A 12469-nucleotide genomic window follows, 5' to 3' on the forward strand; every position below is an offset into this window, starting at 1 on the left:
GTTAGCAGGACTTGCAGAAGGACGTCTCCAAAGCTTGATTACATTTCTATAGATCCCACCGGCCAGCTGAGGAGGACGGCGTCTCAAGGGCGCGCTGGCTTCCCTTTGGTGCCCTTAATCCCATGGGAGGGGAAGGATGGGAGCTCAGCCTGCACAGGGATGCGGCCGGCAGCGGATGGGACCCGAGCGATGTCAGGCAGGAGGACTCCAGTACCAAATATTACCATGTGGATAGAAACAACCTGTGGCCATTGCCCGTACATACCGTGACACAGGTACAGCCAAGGCACAAGCACAGAGAGCTGTGCCTTAAGATGGGGACAGCTGGGGACCGCTGCCGGGTGCGCGGTCCAAAGGCTCTCCCAGTCCCCGAAGGGTACCCCTGTAACCCTGCTAATACCTCACAGCCCACCAGCATGACAGGGGATGCTGTTCCGAGTCATTTACCTGTTGACAACACCCTTTCCCTGCATTACATGTAGTTTTTTACAGTACCAGGGAGGTGCTGGGGTCACCCCATGGGTGGAGGTGGCCATCATCCACTCCAGAGGTCCTCCCTGGCCCCCAAACTGCTCACGGCACGGGGGCAAGATGCTCGCCTTCCACGGCTGTGAGGGACAAAGCGATACGGGGTGCCCGGTCACTATCCCCCCTCACTCACAGTCCTGCCTTCCTTACAAAAAGACTCCAACATACAGAATACAGAATAAATCCCGAGGAAGAGAGGAGCGAAATGGCCTCGCCGGAATGGCGAGCGGCTGGCGGAGGATTTCATCGACCCTGCGTAATATTAATCACGAGTAAGTTAATGCATACTGTTTGGTAGGCCAAAAAATACATTTGCACTGTAATTTCTTGTTTGTTCGGAAAGCCGGCGAGAGAAATTGAATGTGAAAGTGATGCCACTAAATTCAATAACAATAAGCCCGTGATTTATCTCCTTCCTTTACCGCTCAAGACCTGTCCCACCCCGTGCGCCGATTCACACTCTCCGTCGGGCCCGGGCGCGTGCTGGTTTCTGCCACCACTCACGGGGACCGCAAGATGCTGTCCCTCCCCCCGCCCCCAAACTGGGAAATAGCCTTTTGGGCTACCCACAGCATCACGCCTCGGCGATGCTGCCGTGTCCCGTGATCCTACGTGCCCTACTCAGGATGGGCATCCCTGGGATGCTCCCACACACCACCGGTCCCGGTGCCTCCTCCGGGCACCTGTGCCGGCTTTGCCCACCCTGTGTAAGGACCAAAACAAGTAGAAAGCTCAGATCTTGCAAGCCGCTACCCGAGGAGGGATGGCCCAGGGAGGAGCGGGTCCGACCCATGCCAGAGGGGATGCCTCTTCCCCACTGGACCGTGCGGGACCAGTTAGCGCATCAGTAAGCACTGCGCGATCACTGACTACACGTGACACTGACACACACAACCGTGCGCGGGATGACTCATCTCCCGGCCGCCCCGTAGTGCCGATCCCAACCGGAGGCGCTCGCTGCCACGAACTATTATTAGCTGCCATATCGTGACTGCCGCGCGCCTCGAGTGGAGAGCCTGCGCCAGCGCCGCAGCCGCTCACACAGACACCTGATGTCCCTCCTCCGCTTTGTTAACCCCTAATCCATTAAAAGAGACCTCTTCCTACACCTTTGACAGGGTGACATGACAGCTGGGTACCTCTGGGCTCTGCAAACTGCCAGACAATGGCCACTTGCCCACCTCTACTCACAGGATGGGTCCCCACAGGGACAAAACTGCCCACAGATGGGGACATCGCATCTCCAACCTTCTACGGGGAGGCAATAACCCCCATGGACACCGTCCTACCACCTGCACGATAACCCTATGTAAACGCACCCTCCACGTCCCGTCTACCCTGCGGGGCAGCACCTGAGGGCAACGAGCCCATGTCCAGAGTTTTAACAAAGTGTTGCTTCTCGGCAGCAACAATTATCGCCTCATATTGAGTCCATTTGGATGACAGCCTGATCTGAGAGGCTCATCAGAGTTGATTTTATCCAGGTAATGGATTAAGCGCATCCAACAGCTACACTTTGGTCCACAGAATGATTTCTCTCACATTTCCCAGCCCGGAGAGCGCCGTGCTGCAACTCTGCCTCACGCGCTCTACAGGCACTTTGTTTTGGGGGAGAACTTCCCTGCCCCTTCTCTAGGTCTTACACCCCAAAACGATGCCTTTAGAGCCCGGGATGCAGAGTGCCTCCCCCATCTCTATGCAGACTAGGAGCCCTCCCCCAGGGCTGGACCGTGACACCGTGAGAGGTGTTGTGGTGAAACGCAAAGGGGTCGACCAGGCCAACGCGGACCCCTCCATCGGAGCCGAGGCACAAGGTGGGCATCGAGCACCCTTGGCTAGGCAGACTCTGCCAAGGGCTTGCCGCTCACCCTTTATCTGCAGGTTTTCATGTTGAGACGGGGAAAGCAATAAAACCAAAACTCGGAGTGTTATACCTACTGTGTAACCACCTGGCAGTAAATTTATGAACAATTAGGAAGTGAGAGTGCTTCCCAGGGAGCTATTTGTGCGCGTGCTAAAACGTTCTTTCTGTTCCGAAATATAATGGGGAAACAACTTCTCCGTTTCCCCCCACCCCTTCCTCATTTTCACTTTTTGCTGTAATTAATCAGCTGCCGCCGTGCTTTTGTTCCGTCGGCTCTGGGTCCCCGCGGCACGTCCTCACACCTCCATCGGCTCTGCTCCCGCCAGCGCCTTTCCCACAATTTCAAGGCGGCTCAAGAAGGGGAGCCCGAGGATGCTCCCCACCTCATCCCTCCTCCATACTCCCGTACAGATTTGGGGTTCGCACGTCATGCCAGCCTCTTTAAGGACAGAGGCTGGTCCCACCACGGCGGTGGGAGCTGTTTCCTTCCATCTGGTTGGGCTCTCCCTCTTCCCAGACCTTTCCCCTCTCCATGCGCCTTCATTACTCTCTCATTCTTCCCCTCTGCTGCCTCCCGCTCTTCTGAGGTGCTGTGCTTCTCTGGGCGCGTGCCTTTCCTTCTCTCTTCCCCTTGTTCTATAAGTCTCTCCACATTTCTTCTTATCCTTTTCCTTTGGCGTCTATTCCCCCTCCAGTTGCTTCTTTCTTCAATCTTTGCTGTTCCTTCTGTATTTTCTCTGGGCTCCCTTTGCCTTGGAATTCCCTGCCGCACCGCTGCTGCTTCTCCCCCATTTGGCCCCTTTGCTCTCCTGCCCATCTTCCATTTCTTCCGGGAGGCAGAAAGGGCCGGGTAGGAGTCTGATCGCTCCCGTCAGGCCTTTTACCGTCCCAGGATGCCCATCTGCATGAGGCACAAGCCCATCGCTGACCTGTTTCTAGCCAAACATCCGCAACCTCAGCCTGTGCCACCCCGCTCCGGCCAAAGCACCACCGTGCTACCGAATCCCCGGGTCCTCTGGGACCGGACACGCTCCTCTCTGCTGGAGGTGGCGCTGCGGGAGCGTGAAGGAGATGCCCACACCGACGGTCCTGCTCGCAGTGGTGGTGACATTGGTCACCTCCTGCTTTTCCTCACTATTCTATGCTTTCTTAGGTAGGACACAAAAAAATCCGAAACCATCTGCTAATGGCACAGTATCCCAATTGCAGATGAAGCTCCTGAGCAAGGCACGATCCTGCCAGGCACTGCTCGCTCTCCCCCTTTCCCTTCTCCAGGCTGCTTCTGTATGCCACGCTCACACCTCCCATGCCAAACACTCCAGCATCTAAATACCAAGCCTGTAATACATTAAGCACTTTCTACTTTTAGAGCCTATGACCGAGTCTTTCCTTTGCAGGAAAGCAGGCTGAGCCGCTCCCCTCGCCTCGCCGTCTGCCGTACAGCCCCCTGGTAAGGTTTTAATAAGTACGGTGGTTTCAGCTCCTGTCTAGATATCACAGGCGGCGTGATAAAAGCAAGCTTAACTGCGGCCGTCGTGAAATCCCTGGTGCCGGGGGGAGCCCAGAGCATGGTCTGCATCGGGGAAGAGAAGCTCGATGGGCACTGGGTGGGGGACTTGCCCTTTTGGAGACTTAAGGAGCCACTTGTCATTGCTAAAAATTAATAAATAGACTACACTGGCTTTCAAGATGCTTGCAGAATAGCTACACCAGCATCGCTGCCGCTTTGAGAGGCGGTGGATGTGCCAAGGGACACAGGACTGGATCTGGGAGAGCATCCTTCCGCTCATTCCGAGGACCACACGACCACGACCATGCGACTGCAACTGAAGGCCATGGTCCTTCCGAACCCATCCTGGCTCCCGGGGCGAGGAAAGCGGCAAGATGCCAAGACGGGAAAATGGATTGCACCAACGACAAACTAACAGTAACAATGCCGACGGCCAGGAGAGGTTTTAATGAAAAATCTATGGCGAGTAAGATTAAGGCAGTACAGAGGAGGGCTCTCTAAATAAATCACAAGCAGAGGACACCTGAGCAATACCAAAAACCACGATTAGGTGGTATCGACATACAACACTGAGATCTCTGCCATACGGGGTGCCGCGTGGTGCGTGGATCCCAAAGCGGTGCTGCGCTACGCTACGCCGCTTCGGCACATATGCTCTCCTTTCTACGGCCCCTGCTCCGAGGAGGATGCCGGGCTTGCTCTTCCCCGGGGCTCTGACTGCCGAAGCTACAGCCTACGCCTAAACACTCACCCTGAGCTCCGCTTTCCAGACCGAAACATATCCCACCTCCCAAAACGACCCACGCCGAGGAGGCACGGCTCAGCCCTGGCTACAGTCTACCACGCTCCTGGCACCAAAACGGTTTCACGGCACAATGCGGCAAGGTGTCCCGGCTCGTCCACGTGGGCTCGCACCTCCTGGCAGCTGAGGTTGTCTTCACAGAGGGTCCTACCTACCGAGGTCTGGACCCACAGCATCCTCCGCTCAAGCTGTTTATGCCCCAAAAAGGACGCGGTGGCTCATCTTCTGGTTGTACAAGATGAAATACCAGTTCTTTCTGCATTTGTAACTCTCGTGTTGTGTCCCTGAAAGCCTCCATCCTGTCGCCACACGGAGGCCCCCGCAAACAAGAGGAAGAGGGACACAAACCCGACCCTCTGGCTCGCTGCCATCTGTGTTCTTACAGACCCTCGTTAACGGCTCTTGCAATCAACCAATCCAAGAAACATATTAATAATGCCGCAAAGAGACACGTTTACTGTTGACGGCATCTCCCCGGCAGATTGATCGCCGGGATGCTGGGAGGGAAGGCCTGGCCCCGCGGCCGCACAATTAAAACCCAATTGAATACAGGGACAAAAAAAAAAAAAAAAATCAATACTCCGGCCAGTCAACTTTTAATTCTGCAAAAGACAAATATAAATTAATTGACCTGAACGCGGTTGCTCGCTGGTCACTACCACCTGCTCACTGGCCAGCCGGCACGGGGAAGGCATGATGCTGTGGTGTGCCCCTCCATCCCCTGTGGTCCTCCTGCCCTTGCTGCTGCCTCCTTAGTGAAGGAAGACCCCAAACCTCCTTTTTAAGCCTATATTTAAGGCTGGAAGAGCTACAACTGAAACTGGGCTTCGCTCTTCCCCTGCTTGCATGCATGGCGGGACCGAATGTGGCCTTGGAAAACCTCTCCCTTCCTCCCGGCACAGAACGCAGTCCGGGTGTTATTCACCCTTGTAGAAACTTGGCTCTTCCACGTCACGCAAGCGTGGAGGCGAACAGCCCTTGAGCATGCCGGTGGGCTATGTCACTCGGTCCGAACCTCTGGAAAGCACATTTTAGCCACTGAGCGACCACGACAGAGGTGAAGCGAGAACAGAGCAAGGAAGGATATATTTTTTCTGACCGTGACCATCCATGGGACAGCATGTCCATCTACAGGTGGATTTCCTCAGCATAACAACTTGGGTAAAAACACACACAAAAACTCCTGAGCACGGTCCAGTTCAGCTCGGCCCGCGGGACCGCGCATCCCCAGCTCCTCCCAGGCTTCCTACAGCTGCACAGAGGCAACGCAGCTGACAGCCACGGTCATCGCCGCGGCAGGAGCAATTCCAACACGGCTTGCTAACGCCATAGGAAAAACTCTTCCCAGCACATTTAGGACCGCCTCGCCACCGGACCATCGCTCTGGATCCAAACCATCCCTTGCCTTCGCCTGCCCGAGCCCGGCAAGCGCGACAAAAAAGGGGCGAGGGGAGCGGGCGCCGACCGCCGCTCCCCCTCATTTCATTAGCTGCAAAGCACTCGGGTACTTCAACAGTGTGGACTGGATGGATTAGCACGATTAGAGAGCAGACAGGATAAACAGATTAAACTTCGCCGACGGACGGCTTGCATGCAACTCAAAAAGGGGGAGAGGGAAAAGCCCCACAGACAGGGACAAAGGGATTCTCATGGCACTCCTCCGCTCCCCTTTTCCCGAGCCGAGCACCGCCCCACAAGGGGCCCCCGACACGTTCCCGCTGGGACCGGATGGGAAAACCACTCGGATGGGTGGCCGCAATCGAACCCTGCCTCCTCCGACTGAGGAGGATACATAAATACATACATATCGGTGCTGGGGGCTTCTCGGAGACCTGTCGAGGCCGAGAAATTTCTCAGATTGGCTCATTGCAAAATCAATACCCATCAGCTGTTTGAAATTAAAGGAAAGATTAGGTCCTGGTTTTATACACGCTTTATTGTATTCCAAGAGCTTTCTACTCAGCCAGATAAATCTTCTTTAAGAGGATTAAGAAACTTTCATTATCTTTATCTAACCTGAACTAACACTAACTCTGAAAAATTAATCTAGAGACCGGACAAAAGCCGGCAGCCGGAGCAAAGCCACAAGGATCCGGAGGCGGCGTCTGCAGGAGTGCTATGGGTACCTCCGATTTTCCGGCACCTGGTTCCCCCCATCCTACAGCAGCCTCGGGAACGCTGCTTTGCGACCCAACAGCATCTCCTACGCCAACACACTCGCATATGAAGCCCTGAGCTGGCAGCCCTTCGTGGCCCCGCAGTGACTTTGACACGCTCACACGTTCTGCCCTCTCTCCCGAAACCCAGGAGTCTCGTGCCGATGGACTCCGCTCCACCACCACAAAGGGCAGCACTGGGTTTTGGGCTCTCCCGAAGCATCTTCAGACACATGCCCGAGCACCTCACAACTCTCTGATGCAGCCATTCGAGCAACGTGGGTGCTGAGCAGCATGGACGGGTCAACTTCACAGCAGGGACAGGCAAGGAGGAGGACGCTGACACCGATTTCGGTTCCCCGGCGTCCTCTGCCCCACCTGATGACCGTACAACACAGCGAGGCTGAGGCGACGCAAGTCCATCTCCTCCCCGTCATGGCAGGTAGTTGTCAACACCCCTTTCCCCAAGCAGCTCGACCCACAAAGCAACGGATGTTGGTCTGATCCCTCCATCTCCATCACCAAAAAGGCCTCCAAACTCTTCCCAAGTCCAGACATCTTTCCATATCCAACAGTCGGATTGACAATAGCATGTTAAGACCTACCTTGCACGATGAGATGGACACGCGAAGTCTTGGGGTGATTGTCTGTCTGCACAGAGCAAGTGTAGGGGCCCTCATCGTAGACATCCACGTTGTGTATCTTGATGCTGTACTGGGTCTTGGTGTTGGAGAGGATGACCACCCGGTTGTCTATAGACCACTTGTCATTGCCAGCGTACAGGATGGTGCTGCGGTTCAACCACGCTACCCGCGTGACCCTGTCATCCACGGTACACCTGCAAAGGAAGAGACAGAGGGTCACAAATGCAGGGGCAGAACCTACGGCAAGTATCCCGGCTCCCAGAAGGAGATGCGAGCGGTAAGGGACCTGCGGCGCTGCCTCTCCCTCACGCTCGGATGGACCGCTGGCACGGAGATGGCATGTGCCACGTCCCGGCTACCCCGCTGCCACATCCCCCATCCCCTGAGATGAAACAGCAGAAAAAAGCCCTGCCTTTTTCTTTTATACAGAGCTGGGGAGCAGCAGACAAAAATCCCATTATGTTTAACCTCCACGAGCCGCGCAGACTTTCCGCACCCCCCCACCTCGCCGCACGCGGAGAATTTCAGATGAAGCTGTAAAATTCGCCGATGGTTTGGCTTGTTGGCGCGACCACTGAGCCATCTCCGGGGTGATATACGCACCCGCTGCAGGGGGAGAGGGGCCGCGGCACACGCGCGGGGAGAGGAGAGGAAGAGAAACAGCCGGAGACGGCGAAGCCGGCGCGCGGGGACGAGGAGGGAACATTTGGATAAGCAGCTGTAAATCCTACAAGTGCCTTGAAAACACAGCGCGGTCGTTGCCATTATTTATTTCCTGCCTGGCTCTCCGAGACGCGTGGGGGCTCAGCAGCTCCGGTCCGCGGCGCTGACTTACGCTTGGCACGGAACAGAGAGTTGGGGGAGAAAAAGGGAATTAAAACCTTCCCCGAGAACACAGGCTTTTTCATTCCGTTTGATAGATTTTTCTCGATCTGTTTACTTCTGGCCTTCTCTGCCACCGCCACGACACCCGCAGCAATACCGCCAAGCATTTGGCTAAATTAAGAGGCCGGCGTTTCTCGGGAGCTTCGCCTTGCCTGCTCGAGGACGGCGGCAGGGGAGCTTTTCCGCAGCGTACATGCAAACTGGGAAAATCTGTAAGCTTGTGTCAGTGGCGGCAGCGCTGCCGCAGCTTTGTGCAGCCGAGGTCTTAGGGAAAAGGCACAGCAACCCCTGCAAGTCCCTCTCCGCACGCCTGTAAATTCAGAGCCGGGCTGGCGGCTGTCCCTGTCCTCGTCCCCACCGCGGCGCCTCCGCGGCAGAGGCTTCGGGGGTGTTATATGCCTCCCTTGCTGGGACCGCAGAGCCTCACCTCGACCGAGATTATTAATCGGGCGGAGGGAAGGGGCCATACTTGGCATGTTTGAGGGTCCCCCCGGGCGCTCGGTGCAGAGGAACGAGCCATATATCCTCCCGCAAACAAGTAATTTTCCCCTTGCAGGAGCTGTATGTCTCTGCCGGCTGCATAGCATATGGATGCTGGGAAAGACGGATGGCCGTGTGTGCCCGCCACGGCACGGTCGGCATGCCGGGAGCCTGCCTGAGCATCGGAAGCATCCCAGTGGCCACGGTGGCACCAGCTGGCCTCCGCCGGACCCGGGCGACCTCTTGCCATCAGATGGCATCATCCTCGTCGGGAAGGTGAGCCCTCCCTTCGTTCAAATTAAGTGGGGGAGAGCTAAGCGCAGCCGAGTTAAGTTCGGCCCTGGGGGATTCCAGTCTAGTGGACTATTACTGCTGTCTCACTTCATTATAATGAATAATAAAGAGATACTTACACACGGCTTCCGTAAATTATTCATTGCGCGCACTGAAAAATCAGGGCAGCAATATGTAAAACAGACAACTTGCATGTCTGCGCTCATATAAATATCCAGACTACAGCCCTGCGAGGTACCCTCGGGTCCCCTCATTAGGGGTGAAGCGCGAGGAGTAGGGTTGGAAGTGACAGGGACAAGGAGCTCGTGCCGTCACCGGGTACGTTCGACTGCCGCTGCCCGGCTTCGGCTGGCAGCGCTTCCCGGGGAGACTTGGGGCCGGTGCGGGACCCAGGAGAAATGAGGTCACTTGTTCTGTGTTCGCAGTTCGCTTTTATGGCTCAGAGCCGCATCCGCACGAGTGCACAGGGATGCCCATAACACGGGCGGACATGCTCAGGCGACAAAGGGCAAGGACAGCATCGCCCTCACTTGCCCGAAGCGCCTGGTGACCGGTACCGCCCTCAAAACCACTCACAGCAAGTGGGCAGGAGCAACGCGGAGACTCCTCCTTCTAACAAAACTCATGCCAAAAACAAAAACAACTTCTCCCCATCCCTCAAGCTCACGCCTCAGTTGCTGCCACTCAATAGCGAATTTAGAATCAAGTCCCTTCGGCTCTGCTTGCTCAGCATCGTGCTCCTCTCCGCCAGAGCCCGGGCTGTCCCCTGCGGGCGGGAAGGGACCACAGAAAACGCCCATTTTGCAAAACCAGCCCTCCTGCACCTCCTGGCAACGTGTCCGAGCGATCACCAGCAGAAAAGCCGCCGTCCATCGGCTGCCACGGCGTTTCCAGAGGCACCTTCTTGCCCGACCTCACCTTCCCGCTGCGAGTTTTCCCGCGCCCTGGGAATCGGCGCTTCGAAGGCGAATACTGCCCAGCACGTCAAGGCGAGGAGAGCCCGGCCGGCTGCTTTACCGGGCTCAGAAAGCCATCTCCACTCGCCGCTAAGCCGCCGGCGCTCCCTCGCCTGCCGAGCCGTCATTGCTACCTATTTCCAATTGACCAGGATTATGATAATGTCTCCGGTAAGCAAACAGGTAAAGAGACTTCTGCAAAGTGTTTAGATAAAACAGACAAGCTCTGACAAAGCTGGATAATAAAGCGGGCCAGGAGGTTTTCCCTTGAAGGGATCTAATTAAGAACAAAGACAAACCCCCATTAACAGTCTCCTGAAGGCGCCGTATCCATCTCCAGAAGAAACCCTGCCTTACGAGTCCGGGAGGGACAAAAGACAATAAAGTGCCTGTCAGACGGGAGGGAAATAAACCCATCCTGGATCCGCGGTTCACCTGGAGAAAATCCATCAGCGAGGCAGGGGGAATATCTGCGGATCCATAACGTCAGCCCAAACTCTAGGCTCCAGGCACCCACCTCATCCCTTCTTCATCCAGCATGACCCGTCCCATCTGCTCCTCCACATCTGCATCCCACTTAGACCCTTCTCTGCCTTCCAGCAGGAGACTTTTCACCACCTGCAGCCCTTCGGCTGCCTCCCGTCGCGACCGCTCTCCACCAGACCGTTCTCCGGGCAGCCTCGGATGCTTTGCCCCCCCCGACGCTCCCACTGGTACATGTGGCCTCTCGGGCAATGAACCCAAACGTGGCAGGGTGAGAAGATGCATGAGGGAGGGAGCTGGGAGCAGCGGCGCTGCGCCTCTTCCCCTCTAATTGCCCCCATTCCTCATCCTTAAATGCTAATTTTGAAGTTTGCCCAGGAATTATTTCACTTAGTGTCAACGATACAGATAACTCCGCCGAGGCGCTCTTTGTGTTTGGTGGCACAAAGTGACCGTCTCCCTCCTCCCGGACCTATTAGGAGAGACCCCCGTGTCGCTCCTGCCCGGCCCCATCAATGACACTGACAGCGCTTCTCCTACGCGCGGGACCTGACATTACACCCGCTGCCGGCGTTCCCTGCCCTTCCCGGACCTTTCCTGCACCGCCGACTCCACGCCTGCCCTGCGGCGAGGGAAAAAATTGCATCCCGGGTCAGCACAAGTTTTCTGCCGCTAGTTTGGCGGGATAAACGGCAGGCGAAGAGGTGGAGGCATAAGGCAAGTCTGGCAAACCCCTCTCTACGGGTGCAAATATATCCCGAGGGATGGGATGCTCGGGACCCCGAAACGTCGGCGCGTATCCCGAGCCGTTCCCACTCCTCTTTGGATCGACCTGAAACCCTCCCGCTTCCTTATGCGAACCGACAACTTTTATGTACTTCTACAGCCTTTCAACCCCCAAAATGCTTTTCTCTCTCGTAGGCAATGCGTCTCGTCAAAATGACAAATGGAGATGCCGAAACCAGTCACAAACTGGCTGGCTGACCCACTTTCCGGCGGCTAAAATAGCTCACCCGGATCGGGAGCGCAGCCCCTCGACGGCCCCCGGGTAGTGCTTCACCCCGGGAAGTTTCCAACCAACAGTACCTGTCACGGGGGCAGAGCGAACACCCCGCCACCCTCATCTTTGAGAAGAAATTGTTAATTACATTTGCCGGGGACTCTTAATAGGATTTCTCCTTCGCTTCCGGTACTCGCCCCGGCTATGGAGTGAACGGGCTCCGAACGGCTTTTATTCCGGGCGGCTGGAGCAGCGGCGGAGGAGATTTATTTGTAATCATCACAAATAAACACACTTCCTCAGAAGTAAACACAAAAGAACAGAACCTGGCTGGGCTCCCGCTTCGTTAAAGATGCAAATGAGAAGCAGGCCATCAAAACCCGGCGGCTCCTCTAATCCTCTCCCAACAATGTAAACCGTCAAATTAGCCGCGGGTACAATGGCATCTGCGGCGTGTGACGGCGGGTCTCGCACAACGGCTCCCCGAGGGCAGGACTGCGCCGCCTGGGCTTCCGTCACTGTCATCCATGATATTTATTCTTGGTGCGGAGGGCGAGAGGCGCTTTGTCTTCATTCCCCATCCCTTCCGCTGGCACCCTGTCTCCTTTCTCAGCCACCCGCACTATCCCGCCTTTCCCGTCCCCTGGATGGATGGCCCCACGCCGTCCCAGCTTCCCAAGGACAGAGGGGACCCACCGTGTGCCATTCCGCATCACCCACTTCAACCGCCTCCCGTCCAGCCCTTGCCACCCACTCGGCAAGTCCCAACCCGTCGCCGTACCTCCGTGCCCCCCGTGGGAAAACGAAGACCGTGGGATGCACAGGGAGCTCGGTCAGCCGAAACTGTGCCCCTTTTCCCCATCACCT

At 56.3% G+C, this 12469-nt stretch overlaps 1 protein-coding gene across 1 annotated transcript in view; it reads right to left on the reverse strand.

Annotated features, from left to right (window-relative positions):
- The window catches only part of LOC309680234 (opioid-binding protein/cell adhesion molecule homolog), a gene marked incomplete at both ends in the record, with an annotated part of 104181 nt that overhangs the window by 12869 nt on the left and 78843 nt on the right, over positions 1-12469 (reverse strand). The window contains one exon of the mRNA XM_082493780.1: positions 7466-7698. Coding sequence (XP_082349906.1) covers positions 7466-7698 — 233 coding nt within the window. The remainder of the gene's footprint in view (positions 1-7465; positions 7699-12469) is intronic.

Source organism: Vanellus vanellus (genome assembly GCF_965231255.1).
Source record: "Vanellus vanellus genome assembly, chromosome: 21".
NCBI lineage: Eukaryota > Metazoa > Chordata > Aves > Charadriiformes > Charadriidae > Vanellus > Vanellus vanellus.